The following is a 25,491-nucleotide window of genomic DNA, read 5'->3' on the forward strand; positions in this document are numbered from 1 at the left end:
TAAAATCTTACTTTTAAGTTCAGCCGCTTCCGGGGTGCAACTATCACGATCGAGTAAACAGTTCACGTATCCTCTCAGAAGTCTCTCGTTGTTCAGTACGACGTTGACGTCGATGTCGTCGTACTTCGTCGTATATTTGTCTTCGGAATTTACTTCACCGAGCAGGAAGTAGATAGCAGCCACGACAGCAATCAGGACAGTCTTCATCTTCGTTGAGCGGAGATTCACCATTGCTGACTTTTTCGATTACTGAACATCCAGCTCGTTAGCGTGGAGATCTTATATATCTCGTGCATGGCTCGTTAGTAGCACGAAATCGCGGCCAATTACTTATCATACCTAAAGGAAATTGTACCTACCGAGTAATTTCTTAGGAAAAATGCGCACGGAAGGATCATTTTCTTGCGCGCTGCGATGTTCGACGAACCGAGTAATTCTTGTTAACGTGGATGAAATTCGATTTTAGCTTGCAACAGGTGACCGGTACCTCTATTGTTCCTCTTGAAAATGTCCTCCATATGAAAATATTGAAATACTAGAGTTCCCTACAAATTTTAAAAATAGTAAGTAAAACGAAGAAATGGCAGAATAATAGAATCATAGAGTAGTAACATAGAGAAACAATAAAATTATAAAACGGTAGAGTTATAAGATGAGAAAATAGTAAAATAGGAAAATTGTAAAGCAAAGACCATAGGCGGGAAACATAACGAACAATTGTAAAATTCCATAATCAACTCCATGTTATTAAAATTGCCCTCTTATTTGCTTGCAAAATTAAATACCTATTAAAAATTAAACAATTGTTCATAAAATTTTGTAGGTCTGTCATGTGCACTCAGGAAACTTATATTTCCGAATCTAATAAGCTATTCCTTTTCCAGGAATCTTAACCCTAATTTGTCACGTTCCCCTCGAGTGCTCTTCAAATGATAAAGTAATAAAATGACAGAGTAATCAGAAATAACAAACTGATGAAGCAGTAAAACAATAAAACGGCGAAATAATAAAATTATCCTTCTTACATAAGTCAAAATGCTACAAAGAAAATGAGTACAATTCGAGTATTCTTCAATTACGAAATCATGGATACAACGTTTTAACTAATAAGAACAGTATACGTATTATATACCATGTTTTTTGTACAGTACTAACAATTATAGTAATCATCGTTAAATTCTCCTTATAACAACATACGGCATCTTGCCTCTTCGTGTATGTGAATAGAATTTAACCAATTTGCGAGACCTCATGTCGTATTCAAGTAGATTCGTCGCACAATCGCAATCTTTCCTTGAATTATGTGAAACAGACGTAAATCGCTCCGCGTCTGCAACTCATTATACTTATGTTAACGTTACCTTGATACATCGTTGGCTTCGTGGAAATTTAATGGAGATGCGAGATTCCTCGAATAATACCATTGTATTATAAAACTAGGAATGATCCTACTTTGTGCTCTTGAATGTTTTGTATTCCGTTCGAGCATCACAGTCCTCATAAATCCAACATAGTAAATGCACGTTTTAAGTTCTCGTTTCTTCCTCATGAAATCTGAGACTTCTTGTCGAGTTTGGTACGTGAGATTTATACGTAGAGATGGCCTTACCATCTCTGATGATATCATAGTTTCCCGAAAAATGTTTCTAGCCACTACTACCTACAATCTTGACTAGTATCATTGGTACCTCGAGGCGTAATATTGATCCTATCGTATGTATTTTCTTCAAAAGAATACGTAATCCCTAATCGTATGTTAAGCATTGGAATAAAATCAATCGATTTGGCATAAATTTAAGTTTCCTTGTTTTAAATTCTCAAATCACAAATACAAGTTGTAACAGATGCTCATTTAAGTGGCTACCAAAAGACATAAATCAGGGATTAATGTATTCATATTCAATAACTAGTATCCTAGTGCGCAAATAAAGAATGGTTATAATTACAGTACCATCATCCATATAATATAATTCAATAATTAAACTTATTAATTAATGTCTTCATTTATAAATCTTCAACAAGTGTTTAATTCTTTAAAGATCAACGTAGCATTAACTCTGCATTTCATTTGCAATTTTTGTTGCTTAGCTTACGTCCTTGTATTTCAACATTGTGATTATATAAGCGAATCTCAAGTATTTTTTCAAACATGTCGAGCGAGTTACTGTGTTTATCAATAATGTTGTATTTAGGCAACTTGTACGAATTATTCCATTGCTTGTTCTACAGCGGGTTAACTGGACTAAAAGTCACTGCGTTGGGTGTCGTACTCTTCCGTTTCAGTATCGGAAAATTCAGTGCAAGCATAGCAAATCTTTCCTACGTCTCTCCAGCATTCAACGCAATGCAAGAAGGGGCAGCCTGGAGAGGTGCATGCTCGGTACTTTGGCCCTTTTCTAGGCTCCGGATCGCCGCAGATTAAACATCTTTCTCTGGCACAGGCGAAGTACTTGAGCCATCCAAAACGATCCGGCCATTTAAGTCTCACGGCCAACCAGAAATTCACCTCGTTCTCCAAATGACGCGTTCTCACCATATTCTTCACCTTAGCCTTCATAAACTTGGTGTACGAGAGCCTGCGCCGTAAACTCTCGTTATAGAGGTACAATACTCGTCTTTTTTCTCTTCTTCGATAAAAGAACGAGCAAATGCCACGACGTAATCTCTCAGTGTAGATGGACGCGAAGATCAGGAGGAAAACCGCGATGAAGGTACCGTAGATCTTGACGATTACGTAAGCGGGTAGTTTCGTGGGCCGAGGAAGGCACGCGCTGTTCGAAACCACGGTTTTGATTCGTTTCTTCACGTTGAAACCGCGAATCGCGTTTCTGATCAATGATGCGATCACCCCCGTTCCGCGAATTTCCAAACTTAGGTCATGGTGACCTGCCTGAAAAAACACATTATTTTAGAACGATGCGAACTGTGGATTCTTTAGCAAAATATATATGTATCATTACATTATTATATACTATTATTATATTATCATTATTATATATTATAATTATATATACAGGGTGAGTCTCTTAACATGGGGATTTAAAATAACTCGCAAATTATTCGTTGTAGGAAGAGAAGTTTGAAGCAAAAGTTACATAGTATCTAGAGGCACACAGTGTTATAATTTGTTTTTTATTACTTTGCTTTTTTAACGATACACTAGGGCCTAGATACCATAAAACTTTCGTTTCAAACATTTTTTCGTACAAAGAATTACTTACGAGTTATTTCAAGTCGTCGTGTTAGGAGACTCGCCCTGTATATAAAATATATAAGTAATTGTACAATATCTGTGATTCTCCGGATTTCAATCGTGCAGTCAAGTGGAAAATCAAATGACTTTCACTGACATTCGTACATTACGTTTCGTCAAAATTCTGGTTCATTTCTCGAAGGTAGGCCTGGACACGAAGCAGTTCAGGTCTATTCCGAGGAAGCACGAGAATCTTGGGAGTTCCAGGAAACGTTGGACCAAAGCGCAACGTGCTATTGAAAACACGATTGAAACGCAAAGAACCACAAACACGTCAACGTCATTCGTGCAAATTTTCTAAAATAGTCTTAACACATTACTCATTCGCAGTAAATCGAGCGAATACATACGACAGACCATCAGTTTAAGATTTTAGAAATCATCGACTTCGGAGTCGACATACTCTCATCGCCATCATCGCTGTCCACTTTGATAGATAACACGCTATTATTATTGACACACGCACAGGTGCGAATCTGTTTAATAATCTTTCTACTTCTACCGCTTCTAATAGATTTAGGAAAAACCGATCGGTGGTCTGCCGGTTGATAACCGAAGTAACAAAACGCCGATTTATAGGCAACCAGTCCATAAATGCTAATGCTATGAAGCCTATTAATAGGCTGCTGATAAGCAACGTGTTAAGACTTTCGAGTGGCGCATGTATCATCTATCATTTCAACTCCTTAATCGTGAACCACTGATACTTAGAATGATCTACCCTATTTATATGCTCCTTATACAAATGAATTCTACCTGAGTGTACTCCATATAAGCGTGTCTCCTGATTAAATCCAATACTTCATAAAATAACCAATCCAAAATAACGAAAACACTGGCCGTGATGAGCTCAAGAAGCAATTTAACTGTCTGTCCAGTCAAATGAGACCTTTCGGTTTTGCTCGGTTTCACGCTATAAGGATCAACAAACTTTCTCCTCTCGATTTTCTTGAACGGCAACAGAGTCATACTACCACGTGCTCTTCTTCTTGCGTCTATCTTGCGAAAATAGGGCGACACATATATATTGTCGAACTCAATATCAGACAAATATTTGTCGTGGTATCTCTGAGCGTCGAAAATGATTTTTAGAAACACGAAGGACAAGCATCTTTTTACGATAGTCATCACGGACTGGAACAATCTTCTTCGCACTGTGAATTCGTGTATTACCGCTCTGGCAGCATACGCCGAATCTTGAAGATCCAAAATCACTGGCGGCTTCCTCACTTTGTATTGCAGCTTCGCGTCCTTTAAGCTCCGGCTGAATTCGTCCCGAGCACCTTCGAAGAAAGATCGTCTGAGTGAACTTTAACACAGGAAATCGCGATTCACAAACGGTGCCTGATGTGCGAGCCTCTCAGAAGCCAAACTGGTCAGCTCCACTTTTGGTTAATTGGTTACTTTAATTACATAAATTAACATTTATTAATATTTACTTCTCGGGAAGCAAATGATTTATATTTATGAGTTCATTCGTCGCGAAAAGATGACATAAATAATAATAAACTTTAAGGTAATTTTAAAAGACATGGATCAAGTTCTACGTCTTCCAAGTGGCTCGCACGGGACTTATAAGAGAAAAAGACGAATCTTTTCTAACGAAATAGATCGCATCAGGCTTGAACACGTTAACCGGTTAATATATTTGTAAAATGATTATTTTAAAATAATATTCAACTTCCGTTCAATATTTAATAATAGGAAAATTGGTAAAGAATTATCTTTCGTTCTTTTTCATTTAACCCTTTGAGTGCTGTGGGCGCATATAGGTGTCTGGCGAAAGCTATCGGTGTGGACTAAGGACATATATATGCGCTTTCTGTAAGTGCCCGGCATGGGCTAAGGACGCATGTATGGGTTTTTCAATTTTTCCGAACACCTACGCAGAAGTAATACTATTACGTTTGTGTGAAATAAATATAAATGCATTCCTTATGGCAGTAAACAAATGCCAATAGTGTTATTGTTAAAGTGGTCACCACTTGTAAGAAAACTCTACATCTAATTTTTTTAGTTTTCTCAAGCACTGAATTTTTCATACACAACTAAATTATTAACTTGTGTTATATTTACTAAATTTAGTTTTCTAGTTTATTGTTTTCTAGTTTATTACCCAAATTCTAGTTAACTGTAAATTTCAATGTTTATAATAAATAATTAAAAATAACTAAAAAATAACGCTCTTGAATCATTTAATCTCGTGCAAAAGAATTACTATAACTTATTACGACTTGCGCTTTGAATAGTCAATCAACAGAGTTCAGTCTAACGAAAAAGTATTCCGTCCATATCGATCGTCAGAGCTAGACACGCGCAGTCCGTACGGACGACATAGGCCGCGAGTAGTCAGCACTCAAAGGGTTTATTTTCTGGAAGAATCAATAATTTTATAATAATACTTTTCAAAGCGATGTATCCTTCGCCGATGCCAGTATCAACCTTTCCTTCAGGATCACAGATACTAGAACCACCCAGTGCTTGGACCAGATTACAGACGAAAGTCAGTTTCATCGGCCAACACAACAGCCAAGCAACAAATACGCTCACTGCTTCGTAACACTTGTCGTAAGCATTACCGAACATGTCCCTTTAAGATTATTTGTACATATTTGACAATATTAATTTAAATTTCTAACTGACGAGAAACCTACAAAAAAAAAATGTATTGTAATTTCCATTGAATAATTGAAAAGCGTTACTTCAAATAAAACGAGGGAAAGGTAGAGAGAACATAATTTGATGGTATAAATAATAAATAATAGAAATAAAATAAATATTTGGTCAATTTTATAATTAGCAAAAGTTGCCAAATATTTTGATTGGAATACTCGGGCAATATTAAAATTAAAAGGTATTATAAATTGCAAGATATGTAACAGGTTTTTTCAAACATACCTACATCTTCCTGCACCTCGACTAAGTTGCTCTTCGCATCGAGCTTCGATTTTTTTCTTATATTTAGCTTCAAATATTTCTGCATCTGATTTGGCTTCTTCAATTTTTTTCTCGTGCTTCTCTTCCATTTCCTTGCTTCTTTTTGTATCACCTTGCAACTCGTCCAAATAATCGTTTTCCTCCTTTAATCGCAACATTTCTTCCTCCCCCTCCACTTCTTCGACAATCGGGCTCATTAAGTCCCTCACCGAAGAAAGCGTGTCTTTTATCTCATTTGCATCCGCCTTCATAGCAAGGATCGCCTTTGAATAAATATAACGATTAAGAATAAGAGGAATTTTCGTAATTGGCGCCGATGTAGCAACAAAATCACGCAGACATACGTATCTCTACCTGTGCTTTCGGAAAATTTTATTCCAAATTGTGTAACCTAACGAACAAGCATCGTAATTATTTCGATTTTAATATGAACTCGTTCAAAATATGAATTTTAATTAAAATATAACGAGCAGTGTTATTTGAGCTTCCCAATTTGCAGAAAACACAGGAATCATTAAGTTGCATATTTTATTCCATTTAATTGATACGTAGACATTGTAAGAATTAATTTACACTCATTTGCTCGTTGTTAACAGAATAGTAGACATACCTGTTGAAACGGTTTGAACATTAAATCAAATCTTGTCTTGGTAAGGTTGTACGTCAACTGTGTGGTGCAGCCGAATGTCCTTACCACCTCCTTAGCGTTATACACTAAATTAAACAATGGTCCGGCAATGATGTATCCAAAAATCAGTGCTCTCAACATACTTCGACCTGCTCGGCCAAAAAACGCTGGTATTGTCAAGATGGAAATACACCTCACCTATTGCGTTAGAAATAAGTAACAAATATTAAATGAATAATAAATAAGTTCTTATATATATATCCAATTTCATACTTCAATATTTTCAATAAGATATTTAGCGTCTTTATTAAAATATGAAATATATCGTCCAAAAATTTGAAGAAAAACAACAGCAATTCTCGCTACTGACGAAACATAGTAACACCACTTCGTTACTCGCAAAGCATCTCGCCTGCGATGTGTTAACAATGGAGAATATCGAACGAATATGTTACGTTCTTAAATATTGGTCACTTATTATTGTAAACGTTATAGATATTCAGAAACTGAATAATAGGTATGCGAGATCTTATTCAGGTAATCTAACACTTAACGCACCGACTTTTAATTATGAATATCGACTGGCAACTTCAACTTATTTTCATCACACTTCGACCTGCAAGTTTTTAAATGTTAGATTTTAAAGAGCAGAGCGCCACACATCGGTGGTGCTTGAGAAACACACTTGGATCATTAAGGGCTAATAATAATATCTGATCCGAGGCAGATGGAAGAATTGTAAATAAATCATGAAAAATGCGTGTGGAATTATAAATAATGGACTGGTTGATTTAAAATTCAAAACGTACGGTGCGAGAAATATTTATGTATACGAAGACAATGTGAGAGAAAACAAATGTGGAATTCATTAAATAAGTTAAAGAATGATTCCAGCGTTATATCATGACGAGCTGTTCGTTCATGCGAATCAGGCTTAATTACAAGAGTTATAATCAGTTTGCGGATTGTGATCAATTGCAGTTACACGCAGCGGATATAATCGCAATCACTTGACAAATAGCATTACGTTGCTAATGAAGTTTCCGATGACTAAACGAGCTTCGACACGTGCCGAGAAAAACTAGTTACGAAGTGATCTTCGAGAGACGTATTATCAAATATATCACAGTGACTGTTAATTTTTCTTTTCTAGTGCAGTACACGGGAAATTGTAGTGTGGAAAGTTATTAATTAAACAATAAATCATGTGTTTATTATCGGTGGAGCTGCACTTAAATTTAACTTGCGTTACACTTGCTTTACGAAAGTATCAACAAAGGTGGTGTGTTTCTACTACGAATAATCGATAGGAAAATTGTTTTTAGAGATAAAATATTCTGGAAGAGTTGGTTATCACCTGAATCGACAAAGCACATCCAATTGACAGCATTGTAATTAAAATACCACCAAGACACACGCTGGTATACGCGTCGAATTGCAGATCGACGATAATGCATTCGTATAGAAGAACAGCCATAAAAAATCCGAGCAAGAAACCGATGAAGGCACGCGATTTCTTATGAGTGCCTATCGGATCAAAACAAATACGGAACAAGATTGGAAATTTGGCCTGGTAATGCTTGAGGAAATTTTTCTTGAATTTCTCCACTCGAAGACCGAGATTGGTAACATTCTCCATTCCAGGCATTTCTACTATCTTGTAGGCAAGAGTTTATCTGATAATTGCGTGTAATCAATTTATGTAACTCGTTCGAGTCAAAGTATCGTCGTCTCGTTGGTTAAAGATGAAATCCTCGACACGTATTTCTGAATCCTTATATTAGAATCTCCTTTTTGCAAGCACCTCGTAATTATATTAGTTAGATTTGTCGATCGTGAAATCATAGGGACTTTAGTCAAGAAGCGCCTTGATAGATATCGAAAATTTATGTATTGCAACAGTCGTTATGTAAGAGAATATCTGTTTGGCGATGCGATAACTCGATGCCCCTCAAGCTATCGCTTTCTATCTAACAAACGAATGAATACTAGCGACCTTTGCTTCTTCATGGCTCGTATTTATCGCCAACATTTTACCAACATTCTAACAATTTGTAACAGTAGATGGACAAATTAGTGGATCGTATCATCGACGCAAAGAATATACGCAACATTTGACGAAATGAGAATTTACGTCTCACGTGTTCTGAAATACCGACTTCGAAAAGGACCGGACTTGTTTCTTACGCCATCTGCGATTTGCTAAGGAGAACATAGGAGTTATCTCATGTCATGTCATGTCAGTTTTTAACCTCGATGTAATCTCAACCGAATCGGAAACGATAAAAGCCAGTAGCCATGAGAAGATTCTCGTTCGTTACACGCATAGACACAGACGATCTAATGAATTGTTGAATGATTCAAGTTACACAAAAGAAAGTTACAACGTTGATTATGCTTGAAATCAAGATTAAACTTTATTGTGTAGATTATTAACAGATTGTGAACAACATAACTACTGTCGAAGTGGTTATCACTTCTAAAAAAAAAAAAAACTCTACATGATCTGTTTAGTCTTCTCGTAGTTTGTTTTTTAGTAATAAATTAATTTGAATGGAACAGAGGAAGGCAGCTGGTAAATGTATTTGTGAAGACATTGACAAAATCAAGGTTCAGATATTTACGATAAGAGTTAGAAAAATATTAAGATATAATTGTTTGTAAGGATGTAGAGTTTTAGGGGCGGTGTTGAAGTGGTCACCACTTCTAGGAAAACTCAACATCTGGTCTTTTTAGTTTTCTCAAGCGTTGAAAGCCATCGACAGCATATAGACAAAGGAATAGCACGAAGGCAGACCATAAACAGTGGACAGGCGCTAGCGTGCGGATCTGGAACAGCTCAAATTATATTCCTACTTATTATTACACTTCACTATTAAATTAAATCTATATATTTTGTACCTTACGCTTTATCCACGCGTTTTCTCTCTTTATACAACGAATAACATCAACAATTACAATGCGAATACCCGTGCAAAAGTTGCTCATTCTAACACAGAATTAAATGTAGAATTTAATATATCGCGGAATAAACTTGGAAAGACATGATGTTATTAACTTTCGAAATGTTTCAGTATGATACTTTAACATAAGCGTAAAACAACTACGAGGTAGAAATCCATGATTATGCAGAAATCGATAAAGCTATCTAACAACTATACGTGATACAATCGCGATCACAGCCAATTAGCTCATAATATTATTTACAATACAATTCATAATTCTATCATATACAATGATACAATTAGCAATTGTATATAAAATAATACTAAGTGTCCAGGTCTCACCACGTGGAGGTTGCTGTGAGTGGAGACCCGCCCTACCCACGATCCCATCCACCCTCCTTTTACGCAAAAATTTACTACTTTTGATAGAAATTTGTATAGAAAACATTCAATTTGTATAGAAAAAATTACAGCAAATTTTACTTTTTGTGTACGTTTGCGAAACCTTTCGGTTCTTACGCAAACTACAAGCCAAAAGGAACTTTAAGAAAACCGACGCGAGAAACTAAACCGATTTTGACAGCTAAAAGTAAGAGACAAACTAAATTATTTACATCTTAAACTAAATTATATTTCTTTAAGAGACAGTATATTCTTCTTACATCTTAGCTGTCAAAGAAATGAATGCTTGGCGCTTAACAGTGCTTTAAAAAATGGAAAATGTGCATCATGAAGAAATATACTAATTTTCTTCATCATTCACATACCACTTGCAATTACGCATGCGCTTAATACAAATTTAACTACAAGCATGAAAACCATTGAAAGCATTGAAAGCATTAGAAACATCTGAAAACAGCATAATACAGTTTTACGAATTTCAAGACCCCTTCTATATTCTACCTATTACAACAATTCCCATGAATTCTAACTACCATATATTTAAACATAATAAAGGGACGAAGAGAATTTACTTTTATAAACATTGCAAAATAATATCTTCAGTGTTGTGCACAGTGAAATTCTTCTTTATACATCTGTAAGTACTTTGTATCTTCCAAGTAGTTTTGTAGAAATTTCTGAAACAAACTTGAATTTAAATTAGTTTCAACAAAATAAAACATTCTTTTACAGGTCCTATCTATCAGAGACGTGAACGGGATTTTTATGGATTCTAACTATCACTAGTCTTGATATCTTTTTAAATCCTACTTGTGAGAAATTTGAAGGTTTCTCTATTAACCCTACTGGCCAGGATTCTGAAGGTTCTTTTATAAGTTCTAACCAGAAAATTTTAAAGTCTAGTTGAAGTCTATCTATGGGGGTCTGATATAAAAAAGATTTTATATTTGATTTTATATCTGATTTTATAAGATTTTATATCTGATTTTATATTTATATAAAAATCTAAATATCATAAAGGGATGGAATGGGAAATTGTATTTCCTATTGTATAGAGCATTATATAGGGCACGCGTGGGACGTGAGTGTCCTTCCGTCGATTTCACAATATCCTAAAATAAATTTAAACCATACAAAAATTAATACAATTCTATAAATATATATATAGTAGGTACCAATAGAAGGGACTCAAATATGACTTCTTCATACATGTTTCTTCTCTTTAAATAATTTTTTTAAAATCCATACTACTCCATTTCCTAGTCGTTTGTTCATACGTATTTGAGAAGTCATTAAAATTCCATATGCATAATTTATACTTCCTACAAGTTAATCAATCTGGAACATACTCACTTATTGGATTAGTAGATTAAAAAAAGGACATGGAAGGTAGATATATTAGACACAAGAAAATATCAAACTATCAAGACACGAGTTTCAATCTAAGGATTTGAATTGAAAAATTTGAATCTAAATTTAACTTGGGTTTTTCATTGAAGTGAAGTTCTAAGATGAAGAAAGAACAGATAAAAATCACTCGGTTTATTTCTTAACGATCCAATGACGTTTAATTTGATAACGATCTTGTAACAACTTCATTTACCAAACTGATTAATAACCAATTTATATTTGTTGTTTAAGATAAATTTTATAATAACGAATATTCAGGTTATTAATTCTAAAAAGATATACCGATCATTCTTATTTATGTATTTTTCAAATAAATTAATAGTATGATAATGTATAAAAATATCTTTTTTTTTCTTTTTGACTATGTTTTTTTACTTTTCCTTAAGAGGGGCTAAGGTTAATTCGTACAAAAATAAGGCATGTTTTTTGTGAATTATTTGTGACGACATAGTTAAAAAATCTCTTTATTAAAACCAATAGTACATTAAAGTATGGCATTCGAAAAATATTGTATAAAAATTTCACGGTGAAATATTAAAAAATACGGCAATGGCAGAGCAATTATTCGGACGTGTCTCGGAAAAAAAGTAGAGTTGCTCCTATCTTGACACTGGATTATCTGAAATCGAGAAATCAAAGTTCATTTCGTTAGGTAACAGTTTCCCCCCAGATAACGTTTGGACGGTTTTTCGAAATATCAATTTTTCACTTTTTTGGAACATTTTGAACAAATTTTCGCAAAATCGGCTAATTTTCTCTTCAAAGTGTTTCAAAAAAAGTGAAAAATTGAAATTTCGAAAAACCGTTCACGAGTTATCTGGGGGAGACTGTTACCTAACGAATGAACTTTGATTTTTTGATATCAGATGATCCAGCGCCAAGTTACGAGCAACTCTACTTTTTTCCGAGACACGTCCGAATAATTACTACCATTGCCGTATTTTTAAATATTTCTTCGTGAAAATTTTATACAATATTCTTCGAACGTCATACTTAAATGGACTATTGGTTTTAATAAAAAGATTTTAACTGTATCGTCACAAATAATTCACAAAAACATGCCTTATTTTTTACGAATTAACCTTAGACCCTCCCCCCCCCTAAATGCAATATGAAATTATTTAATAAGACTCCATCCCATCCAAAAATATTCATTGTTTAACAAACAACAACATATCTTAGCAGTATTTTCAATCATAAACAGAAAAAGAAATGACTCTACAAGCCAGAAAAGCCATGGACCATTCGTATTAACCGAACAGCCATAAGTGGAATATCCATTTTATTTCGCAACTCTAATTTATTATACGTAGCTATAAAAAAGAAATTTTACAATGCAAATCGCGACGAGTGCTTTTGTTATTTTTGCAAGGTTAATAAATTTATCGTTGGCAAAAAGAAACAGAAAATTCCCGCTCTCAATGCACTCAAATTTACATGTTCGCAACACTAATAAGGATTCCAGTGTAGCCATGTGATAGGCTACTGATGAATCTGCATCTGATGATCCAGAAGCAGGAACGTGGTTCCACAGTCCAGTGGAAGAAGATTGGGCATGATATAGTTGCGACACTACTTTCAAAAACACGGTCATTCATTAACGCAACTCTAACTAGAAAGCTTACTAAATAACCACGATAAAATACCGAAATAATAATTCTTAAAGCAAAAACAAGATTAATATTCATATAGGAAGAAAAATCTATTTCAAATATCGTACTAAAACAAACTGCAATACTATAAAGTTAATAAGACTTGTAAATCTAACATTAATCGAAGGAAAAAGCTTTAAAGCGTACAAGAAAAACTCTAATATGTATCAACGCTCTAAAAAATTCCGAAGAATTTATGATAAAAATTGCTGAAGGCAATCGCAATATCATAATTTACAACGCTAAAATAAACTCGAATATCTTTCTGTTACAACGTAAGTTCGAATCGTAATCAGTAATTTTTCGCAATACTAATAAAAAATCCGCGAGTTGCCCAATCTGGTAGAGGGTCGACATATAGATCGACCAAGATGATAAAATATAAAAATACTAACAGCGAGCATAGTGACATAGTAGTAACAAGAAACATATTGTAATTAATTATAATTACAATATATTAGTAGTTGCCCTCTTCCATGACAATTTGTCGGGCCTCTTCGGCACATGGCCTCTTCTTTCTTCGGGCGCCATGCCCTTTGGAACCTAAATCCCCTACTAGACGTCCCGGGACGCCGTCGGCACCCGATTTGCCGCGCAACATCAGCTAATCATCATGCTCATTGCCTTTCTCTCATTTAAGTAGCATCTGGGCACGTAAATGAGGTCCTGGCAATGAACATGGAAAGGCTTAAATCTAAAAATCCTATGCTAAATGTACAATTAATAATTTTATATCTAAGCGAATAATGTAAAAAATAAAAAAATAACCTGAGGCGATTCCCTTATCAAAACATACATTGGAAATACAAGAAGAAAGGTTCAAAACTTGTTTTGATTCCGAAATCTACCTCTCGCGAAGTGTCTTCTTGCATATGAAATTTGATACATTTTAACGGAAAGATATACTCATACTTTCATATTTCACATATAACAGAAATAATACTGAACATAAAATACAAATAATGCATTTGTTCTATGCCATCGTAAAATGGAAGATAAAAATTAAATCTAATCATCATAAGCCTTAAAATAATGTTGATAATTGAAACGAAATCTGAGGAAATCAGACTTCTCCGCTATAAAGTAGTTAAACAAAATCATTTCGCTATTTATTTGAATATAATTATATAAATAATCGTAACGAATATGTATCAACATTATATTCTTTGTACAAATTTCTTATATATTAATGCATTATTTTCAATCTCTAAAACCGCGACATACAAGAAAACCTATCCTGAGCTAATACATAAAACAGTCAAAAATTGTTACTACTCGCGAGTATTATACCCGCGGTCATTATGCTCGTCAAAACAACATAATACAACCAGTCACCCGTGCCGATTCGGACCAATCATCCTACGACATGATTGAGTGACCAGAGGAACAAAAATGCATGCGACTCACCATTAGATGCGAGGAACAGGATCATCGATGCTTTGGTAGGGAAGTCATCGTGAAGACCATTGCCAAGGAGGAGCCGTGCAATTCCATACTGAAGAAAACTGTAACAAAACATGGAATATTCTAATTTGTTCTTAAAAACATACTTCTGATTATTAAAAAACTTCAATTCAAATTTCATGCAAACTTGAAATTTTTATACAAAAAAGGATCGAAATTTTTATAAAGTTTAATTACTAACAAAAGTTAAACATTTTTATTGTATATTTCAATACCGAAATTTTAAATTTTTATTTTAATAGAAATTAATAGTAGTTCGAGTTAAATACGAGCAATAGAATAAATTACAGTGCAATATACAAAAATACTTACATTCTTGAGGTTCAATATCTGCGCTTCATCCTCTTGCGAGACCTGCGACTCTACTACCGAAAGCGAATAAAAAAGATACATAAAAAAAAAGAAAAATAAAAGACCAGTAACGCGTCCGCTCAAGTAATAACCGGCGAAAACACTGACTCTAATTTCGCGGGTGGATCATTATAATTAAATTTAATGAGAGCTGTGGTGCTCTGAAGAATATTAAAAGTAATTATAACGAGCAAACACTGAGTCTACCAATCGCATTGCGCGCGATCACAAAAATTCTCTGTAAAAAAGCTTTATGAGAGGGAATGGGGGAAAAGAAAGAAACAAAATATTCTGTATCATTTTTTTGTATCATTAGCTTTCCTCTTCCTACCGCGTGTTTATTTATGAAAATACTGCTTTTTCAAAACTATGAACTAATATTCCTTTAGCCCCCACAACAAAATATCATATTATTAAGAATATAAAATATGCCGTTATATTATATAACATAGTCAATATATTATATAACATAATCAATGTATTATATAACATAATCAATGTATTATATAACATAATCAATGTATTATATAACATAATCGATGTATTATATAACATAATCAATGTATTATATAACATAATCAATATATTATATAACACAGTCAATATATTATGTAACACAATCAATATATTATATAACACAGTCAATATATTATGTAACACAATCGATATATTATATAACACAGTCAATATATTATGTAACACAATCAATATATTATATAACACAATCAATATATTATATAACACAGTCAATATAGTATATAATATAGTTATACATTATAAACTATTTTTTAATACGTACTAAATGTCCATGAGTATTTTGCAATGCACCCAATTTGTAAAAATTGTAACTCTGAATATCCGTTATTAGAGTTTCAAAAGTATTTCGTATTAATCAAATATGGAGTGCACTTTTTGTTAGTTTAAGATATCTGGCAGAAAAAGATCGAAATGGCACTATTATCATGGAAAATTCGCGAAAATGCAGCAAAATGTAAAAGTTATTTTAATTTCTCACTTAAGTAGAACTTTAAAGAATTTAATGTTAATGTCAAGCAATAAAACTATTCATTTAACTTATTTGAAACAAAAAATTTACTTAATATGTTCGAAATAAATAAAGTGATTAATCTCGTCTATCTTCATTTTTGTACCCTTAGTGGATCATAAAATTATTTGCAATTCTGTTACATCACGTACTCATGGCGATGATATTACGAATTTTTTGTAAGAACGCATATCGATTAAATAAATATTATATTAAATAAATAAATATTATTAACCATCCACTAAAGAGGAAACGTTATGAAAATGTATGAAAACATCTACTTTCATTAGAATAAATTAAATATTACCGTATTTGCAGAAGAATCTCTCAGATTGATCATTAGTACCATCATGACGTCCTTACGAATTTTCTGGCATCTCTCTAACGTCTCCATGTTTTCCTCGCAATAAAACCGTAACCTGGGAACAGAAGAAGACCAAAAAATTAAAATAAATGTATAAAAAGAACAAAGTGCATGAACAAACAGCAATAAATTATATAAAATGAAGCAGTGATCAAAGAGTTTCTGAAAACTCATTGTACGAACTATTGACAAATGGGATAACTAAAATGTAACCGAAGGAAAAAGAAATAACAACCTAATACTATATTATAAAATAAATTAATGAATAAAAATATTAGTTAATTAAATGAAGTTAATAGTAGAATGAGTTTGGATGGTAGAAAACTAAGTATTGCGTAGAATAATAAAAGTAATACCCGTCACCCTGGCACGTACGTCTAACCGCTTAGGTTTTCGGTTGCTAGAATGACCTCCGTAACGCGATTTATATATCGAAGTTCGATTGTCCAGGAGTGGGGAAGGTCACCGAAAAGTCAAACGTGCACGAAGGGATATGTTTTTAACAATTCGATATCAAAATTCGAAGTAAAAAAAAAGTAATAACACGTTAGAGTTAAACGCGGGGAGACGCGTAGAAATTAAACACGAGTAAGCTAATATAGTTTAGAAGAATGAAAATAAAATATCTTAAAATTATTATTTGATAAAATCAGACGATTGTCGAACTTATATTTCATTAATGGGCATAGTTCGATGTATGAAAAAAAGGATAAGGAAAGAAAGAAAAGACAAATAAAGCGAAAAGAAGTTACGGAAATATCTTATTAAGAAAAAAAGTTAAGGGGAGTGAAAAGAAAAAGAATGTTATTCCAATAATATGTGATTTGTGTTTCTCTATGTATATGACTTACATTGGAAATTAGTAACTATTCATTTACATCGAAAAATGAAAAATCAATATAAATTATTCTAGATTATGAATAAATCAAATTAAAATTCTTACTATTTTGAAGCCACCCCATGTTGTATATTAAATCTTTCACTCTTACGATAAGCTCTTGTCAGTTGCTACTTCCAATATGACACGGCATCAAATATTTATTTCAAGATTTACCAGCAGATATGTTTGATTCAGGAACGTATCATCTCCTATCAGTGCCCGGCCACCATCCTGGTTTTCGTTAAATTTATTTCAATATCCGTCTATTTACATGGAAATACAATAAATCACTATAAATTTTGTTAACATATTGCGGAGTACTCACTTTATTATTATATACCTATTATTACCTATATCATAGGACATAGTTAGATTGTTTCAATGATTTTTTGAACAACCTGAAGCATTAGAATAAACAAGAGAATACTAATGGCCATAATTTATCTGCAATATGTCCATAACCATGAGTACAGAACAATACAAGTTAACATTCTCACCATTTTAAAGTGATGAAATATAAATGTGTATTAAATTCTTCACATTTATGGTAACGAATTGTTTACAGTTGCTTCCACTTTTTAATATTACTCCCCGCGAAATGGGGTAATTTCAAATTGTAATTTCTAATTTTGTCACCAGGGCGCAGATACATTAAACACGTATTTATTACGTTATTGTGTGTTAACAGTATTCTGTTCTGCTAGTATCATGGTACTGTATTTTCTCGATATTTATCTTCATACAAAATTCTATAATTCATGAACAAATGAATTTCCTACGTAAGTTATTGTATTCTTTTTATGTAATACAGATTATGTACTGTTTTTTAATAAGACATATAGGATTTTGTATTTGTAATGTAGATATCTTATTTATAAATAATATTAATTTATGACATAATTAACTTATGCGTTTACTGACTAAAACGATACAAATATTAATTTTTTTGAATACTACTATTTGAAAAATGATAGTAACCTAAAAATTATACAGCCCTTAATTTATAACCTATTATTATATTACTATATACCGCTATATACTACTATATATTACTATATATAATATGTATTGTAATATGTAATATATAAATTATATATAAAATTCTCTTTCCTTTCATCATAGGACATTGTGTGATATTTCAAGATATTGTAGAACATCGTATCACCTAAGACGAAACAAAAGACGTCATACAAGGTTTATAAATGTTGACATACTACTTTGAAGCAACTTTTGTGAATCTTTTTGATCTTTTCTTTGGTTCTTTTGTTTCTTTTCTGCTAGTTTTCTTGTTCATTTGGTTGCGATTTTGGTCTCTTTACTGCTGTGTCGGAATTATCTATAAACTATATTGCAATTTTCTGAGGCGGAAATATTTGTAAGTATAAAATCTATTCAATATTCTATTTATAACTTCATAGAAGACTTTAATTACAATTTACATAACTACTATATTGAATCAATACCATCATTTATGCCACAAAATTGGTAAGGTCGTCACATGATCTCCAGAATGTCGAATACAAGAAATTGTTACATGCAATTGTAATATCCACTCTGTACTTTGTCTGTCATTATATGATACGATATTTGAATATAATATTGGAATAATATTGGGAACAGTAAATCTGTCAGTGAATAGAGAAATATTATAGTTTGTTTCGGTAATAGAACAAAGTTTAAAGAAAATTAAGGGAAGAATCGAATTAACTTACTAATAATTTAGCTATAAAAAATATTAAATTTGTCATCGAATATCTGAATGTTGTACTTTGCTTTGGCAATAAAAAGGAGTTTCAGAAAATTAAGAAAGAATCAATTAGTTAATGTACTAATAATTTGGCGATTAACAGTATTAAAACAGTTACCAAATATCCAAATATTATATTTCTTTCATAATAGAAGTAAATTTAAAGATATGTTAAAAAGTATGGATATTAGTGAAAGAATTAAGGATATTGGAGAAATGTTTGTTAATAATTTGTCAGAAATTTCAAAATTTCAAATTATGATAATTGATTATGAAAATATGGATATCTGTAAGAATATAAATTTTCAAAGTTCAAAAAGTAATATGTACATAATACGGTTATGATGGTTTTTCAATTAGTTTGCATATGCATATATATATCTTCTTTTTGCCTGCCAACTACAAAATGAGGTAGATTTACATAGATTTAATAAATTTGTATAAATTACATAAGAAGAAACGGGACAAGAAAGAACACGAAGAACAAGTGAGAGAATCAAGATAGAAGTAAATGGACAAGTGATTGACCCAACAGCATATAACACGTCAGGATCATTAACACTAAGGTGGCAAAGCATTAATCATATCTATTCGTCTTCTATTAAAGGATGTTATCATTCATTCTATCACAAAAAATTATGGCTTTTCAGTTTCACAAACCTCTTGTTCTAGGATCTCTCACTTTGTCGGCGAGTGGAAATAAAGAAAAGAGGAAGAGAATTCAGCAATCACAATGGAATATACACTGAATGAACACACGTAAATCACAATCCACTGTAACAACTTTATGTAAAACCTAGTTACACTGATACGTTAAGTACGCGACTGGTTTAAGGGCAGAAACTTGGTAAAAGGTGTTGACTATTCTGAAGATAGAGACTGAGTAGTTTAGTGACGATGTTGTGGCGGAGGAAAGCTACGTATGGGTGTGTCTGAGGCCACGAGATGAGCTGATTCGTTAAGGACAATTTTGTATAGGAAAGCGAGGGCGATAGACATTGCTTAGATTGGTGTTAGGTTGGGATTAGGTACAAGAACTCTGATGGACTAGGAAGGGTCCTTAGCCGTTCTTGAGAGGAAGTTGCTAACGCAAAATACCGAATGTGAGAAAACTAACTTTCCCGTATCTTCTCATAGTAAATAAAAATGTAAAGAATACTGGAAATAGAAGATGCTAGTTTTTGGTCTGAAGGACCATAAAAATGCCAAGATTTATTGGTGGGTCCTTAAGACTATTGAGGGTACCCATTAAGGATGCGTAGACATTTTGATGCCATCTTGTGTGGTCTCTGTTGTGGATTACGACTATGCCCATGTGTACATACACATAAGATTATCACTTCGAAAAATAGACGTACTCCAACTACTTCGAAATAACTGTCCGGAACAAATTCGGGCGGCCATATGCTGACACGCATCCTTAACGGTAAAAAGACTTGAGTAGCTATTTGCAGACACTCATCTGCAAAGGATTAGACTTCCTCTTAATTATACTCTATTTATTCCATGCTTATTTACTTATAACCGTTAAAATGATCAAGGAAGTGATTATGATTTTTAATTAGCAGCAAACTACGGGTAGCGGAAAAATATTCTTCTATAAGAAGATAACTAACCATATAATTAGATATAATTAGAATTAAAGTGGCTGGACCGCGAAGTCTCAAGAATGTACATATGAAGCAAAGCACATACGGAAGCAAGATTCTCTTCTACATCCTGCGGCAAAATTCGAAGAATATTTTCTAGGAACTTGCGAATATAATGCATTACTGTATGATTAATTTTCTTAATATTGTAGTATCGGGAAAAAAGGATAGGATTAGGTTAATTTAGATTTTTAAAATTCTCCTAATACTATTTATTAAGATAAATAAAAATAACAGAGATTAATTGGATAGAGAACGATAAATGTTCAACTTGAATTAAGACACAAAAGTCTTATTCTACTTTATAACGCAACAACTCGATCTCTCTACAACGCTAGCAACTCTACAACTCTACAACTCTAGTTTTTGGCTTCTCCGCTCGCACGCTCTCACTTCTCAACTCATACTGCACGCCTTTTGCATTCGTTCTCGCCTGCGTCTTAACTAACATTGTCTTTAGCGTCTCTTTTGTTTTTTCCCGCCCTATAGCGCACGTGTCCCGAAAACGCTCGTGGCCAGGGTCACGCAGGCCTTTTCGACGAAACTGTTCAGTTGAAAGGATCGACGATACATTGATGTACCCAACGATACCGCGGTTCTCGCAACATTGTATACGGTTCGGCCGATATCTTAGGCCTTTTGTCCACGATATTACAATGTCATAGTAAAATGTATCTCTTTTAATTCTACACTGAAAGACAACTAGGTCCATAAACTGGTACTACGAGAACCTAGAAACTATGAAGGATATTTCGATAAAAAATATTCTCTCATTTAACTCATTTATGAATTTACGCGCTCGTCTAATATCTAAGTACACTTCAATTGCAACACACATAACGTCTTATGTTAATAATTATTGGACACGAGGAAAATTACAGCGTAATATCGACGTCGCGTTTATTAAAATTATCAAGATCACTTTCGTAATTATGCAACGGGCTGTTTTGAAGTCGCTTGATGTTCCAAAGTGGTTGAAAGTTGAAAATGATACAACGACCCGAGTAAAAGTCACTCGAAGAATACGAAATCACTCGAAATCAAGCTGTTTTCGTACGCGAAATCGAAAACAGGAAGGTACGAACAACGAGTGCCGGCTAACGCAACCAATGTTTCCTGGGAATGTTTGTTTTTTGAAAATAAATACAAACTTGTTTGTTCAAATCAATTTTTATTTCCCTCGCATTATAAAATTACATGTTCGTCGTCTCGACATTACTTTGTTTTTTTTTTTTGTTTTCGCTTGCTTTGCATATACAAATAAATACTACGTCCGCTACATTCGATCATTACGTCGTTTATGAGCTTATTTTTTTAATGGGTAATTGTATTTGCTCATAAACAATTATAAGATCGAATCCCCTATGTTCGAATAATTATATTTAAATAATTCCTACAACCAGCTTCATCACTTGCTCCTCGTATTTATGTCTGTATTTCTTTTCAGGGTCGAATTTGTTCATCATTCTCTCCCACATTTCTGGCTTCTTTGTGATTAAAAAGATGACCACCTTGTTGACATTCTCTCTTTGCTTTTCAGTACATCTCGCGCATTCGGTGGCCAGAGCTTCGGGCAATATCTCTGAAAATTGAAAACAGAAACATTATTTTGCAATACTGTTTCTCTGAAACATGGGAACTAAAGGTATTGCAGAATAATGGAGGATAACAACATTTCGGCGATGGTTTGCTTACTGATCAATTGCATACATATATATCTCTGTTAACGAAAGAGAAATAATATAAAATGTCAAAGAGTATTGTGCTTGAAAAGATATATCAAATTGATCTTGTCCTTAAACGATAGATTAGAAATTTGGAGAAAGAAATGGATAGTTGATGTGTAAGTGCAATTATTTGCTTCACGTTTCATTTATGATAGTAGATATATATTATATGGAAATGATTGAATTAACACGTTAATACAATGAAGCTGATAATATGAAGGTATTGAGAGTAAAAATAAAACTAGTGACAATATGATTCTTATGACAAATTGCAATAACAATAAGAAACTATTTGAGCACATAATCAAAGTAGATATTCTACTAATAGAGTACACAATTATTATTAATTATATTAATTCTTTTGCGTAGAATATGTGTGTACAAAAGCTTTATTTCTCATAACATTATAGCTGATAATATGAAGGTATTGAGAGTAAAAATAAAACTAGTGACAATGTGATTCTTATGACAAATTGCAATAACAATAAGAAATTATTTGAGCACATATTCAAAGCAGAATCAAAGTAGATATTCTACTAATAGAGTACACAATTATTATTAATTATATTAATTCTTTTGTGTAGAATATGTGTGTACAAAAGCTTTATTTCTCATAACGTTATAGCTGATAATATGAAGGTATTGAGAGTAAAAATAAAACTAGTGACAATGTGATTCTTATGACAAATTGCAATAACAATAAGAAATTATTTGAGCACATATTCAAAGCAGAATCAAAGTAGATATTCTACTAATAGAGTACACAATTATTATTAATTATATTAATTCTTTTGTGTAGAATATGTGTGTACAAAAGCTTTATTTCTCATAACGTTATAGCTGATAATATGAAGGTATTGAGAGTAAAAATAAAACTAGTGACAATGTGATTCTTATGACAAATTGCAATAACAATAAGAAATTATTTGAACACGTATTCAAAGCAGAATCAAAGTAGAATCAAAGTAGTTCTTTTGTGTAGAATATGATTAATACGATTAATAGCGAATACGTATTATCACTTACGTTTGAAATCATTTCCGTCAGAAGTGCATCTTGCTTCACCTAAGAAACACTTCAAATAATTAACCAACAAGCGATCACTGTTCAGAATTTCATCTACATTGATTTTGTCAAATTTAGCTGGGTATTTGTCTGTAGAGGAAAGATCTTTGGAAAATACGTTCAGGGTCAAGTCATCGGGTCGGGCAAGCGAGTAGACGATTGTCATGACAACGAACAGACAGATCAGTAGTTGATGCATAGCTATAGAAGAGAAATTTAAAATTATAATTAGAACATACGATGTAAATTTTACAGCCTTTCAACAAATTTTGCAAAATGGAAACCTCTCTGAAGCTCTTTTTCAAGTTATAATATCGATCGATATTTCATTGACTGATATCTATTTATAGAAGAATCAGATACAGTAGAACCACATTTATGTATTGAATGTAAAACTTCATGAAACAACAAACTTCCCAAAATTCTGTCTAAAAATTGAATATTTGATTTTGCCGATTAGCTTTCATTGTCTTGCAATTATCGCAATTGTCAACAAAATCTTATAAAGATTGAACGCAAGCGGAACGCGTTTTGAAAAAGACTTTAAGAAGCAGAAACCTTTCCAACAATCGTATCGATCGTTCTTTACTGCCTTTACAACGATAACGAACTTGGACCGAGCTTCTCAAGTAATAAAGTTATAGTTAAGAGAAAATATTGTACTTGGACGTTTTCGGAAATTTGAAAATTGGACAATTACAGCCAATGTAAACCGTAGCTGACCACTAACCTTTCATTGTAAGACGATGAATGTTCACGTTTTATATTTACTTATGTTTATCGCTACTCGCAGATACTGTAAACACGCCAGATATTCACCTGAACGGGTCAGCCACGATTAAACTGCGATTGTAGAACTCTTGCACATGATACTTATATATGATTCAGTCTCTGGTGGTAGGATTAATCATGGAGGTTGAAGGTGGGAAGAAGAACAACTCACACAAGTCGATCGCTAGTTGAAACCCCACGCTATACCTTTGCCTTCGTGTTATTTCAACTTTCAGTAAAATGTTTGTCTCACTTATTGACGAAGATAGGCATTTTAATGGAATATAATATCTTTTTTTCTAGCGCTCGTATCAATAAAACATACCTCTGTATTAATAAAATACACGACTAATTTCTTCTGTAGCTTTAGTGTTTAAATATATAAAATGTATGCAAATGTATAAAACAGAAAAAGCGGGGAGAATAATATTAATGTTAAATCGAATCGTTAGTACTTTCATCCTGTATCTTCTGCCAGAACTTCGCTCGTCGTTTCTCCAAAATAAATATGAGCAGAGATAAGATCCTGTTTTATTTTCTACCACCTTTAAAGAAGCTGTTTGAAATAATTTTAGCTCAAATGTTCCCCCTCATTTTTTGAAGGTTAAATGTACATTATTCATGAAGATAGGAAAATGGAAAAAATGTAAAGACAGTTTCCTCCTGTGTTTTCTTATCCTGTTATTGAAACACGATGATAGTCATTATAAAGGAATCTTATAGCACGTATACAGTTTCATATTGTATCTGATTTCCTTGCATTTTTATTTGAATTCTATGACAGATCATAGGAATCAAAAGAGCATTAAATGTGCGATATAATTGAAGAACTTAATTGTATCGTTGCTTCGATATTTTTCTACGATATCGAATAACTCGTTTTGCATTCGTGTATCTTAAGACTTTCGCCTCGTAGTTAAAACGAGAAGACAATATTATACACTGTTTTCCTCTTCCAACGAACGGTGATGTATTATCTGTTATAGGAAGATCAATGATCCAGCTGCGCATAATTAGATATACTAAACGAATAAATTTATTCATCCTCCACTTAGAGCAGCGACCTATAACAAGCTAAAAAATATATGCAAAGAACTTCTTCTTAAATTATATGTTATTCATTAGATTGCATTTGACAATAAAAAGATATTTCACGTACCTAATTAGACGCACAATAAATATGTTGCCCTTTGACTTTTCT

General features: G+C 33.0%; 1 protein-coding gene and 3 long non-coding RNA genes across 5 annotated transcripts; 2 read left to right on the forward strand and 2 right to left on the reverse strand.

The window, feature by feature from the left end:
• Window positions 1-363: 363 nt before the first annotated feature.
• LOC100650224 (protein sneaky) lies at window positions 364-8,466 on the reverse strand. Its single transcript, XM_012318160.3, has 7 exons — window positions 8,176-8,466; window positions 6,801-7,016; window positions 6,152-6,453; window positions 5,656-5,843; window positions 4,010-4,536; window positions 1,156-2,890; window positions 364-545 (listed from the first exon to the last, which is right to left on the reverse strand). The coding sequence occupies exons 1-6, from the start codon at window positions 8,464-8,466 to the stop codon at window positions 2,243-2,245; spliced, it is 2,172 nt and encodes a 723-aa protein (XP_012173550.2). The 3' UTR covers window positions 364-545; window positions 1,156-2,242.
• Window positions 8,467-10,661: 2,195 nt separating this feature from the next.
• On the forward strand, window positions 10,662-11,915 carry LOC105666660. The gene is made up of 2 exons (XR_001099473.3): window positions 10,662-10,802; window positions 10,898-11,915. It is a non-coding gene; the product is annotated as an uncharacterized LOC105666660 (long non-coding RNA).
• A 2,339-nt stretch (window positions 11,916-14,254) lies between these two features.
• On the reverse strand, window positions 14,255-16,925 carry LOC110120020. Its single transcript, XR_007227110.1, has 4 exons — window positions 16,808-16,925; window positions 16,395-16,506; window positions 15,004-15,280; window positions 14,255-14,732 (listed from the first exon to the last, which is right to left on the reverse strand). It is a non-coding gene; the product is annotated as an uncharacterized LOC110120020 (long non-coding RNA).
• A 1,028-nt stretch (window positions 16,926-17,953) lies between these two features.
• Window positions 17,954-24,812, forward strand: LOC100650462. 2 transcript variants are annotated; one of them, XR_132327.4, is made up of 5 exons: window positions 17,954-18,110; window positions 18,454-18,525; window positions 18,613-18,706; window positions 19,533-19,644; window positions 19,751-24,812. It is a non-coding gene; the product is annotated as an uncharacterized LOC100650462 (long non-coding RNA). The 2 variants fall into 2 exon arrangements; XR_132326.4 differs by having other exon boundaries at window positions 19,536-19,644.
• The last annotated feature ends 679 nt before the right edge of the window (window positions 24,813-25,491 follow it).

The sequence above is a fragment of the Bombus terrestris genome, chromosome 17, assembly GCF_910591885.1.
Source record: "Bombus terrestris chromosome 17, iyBomTerr1.2, whole genome shotgun sequence".
Lineage (NCBI taxonomy): Eukaryota > Metazoa > Arthropoda > Insecta > Hymenoptera > Apidae > Bombus > Bombus terrestris.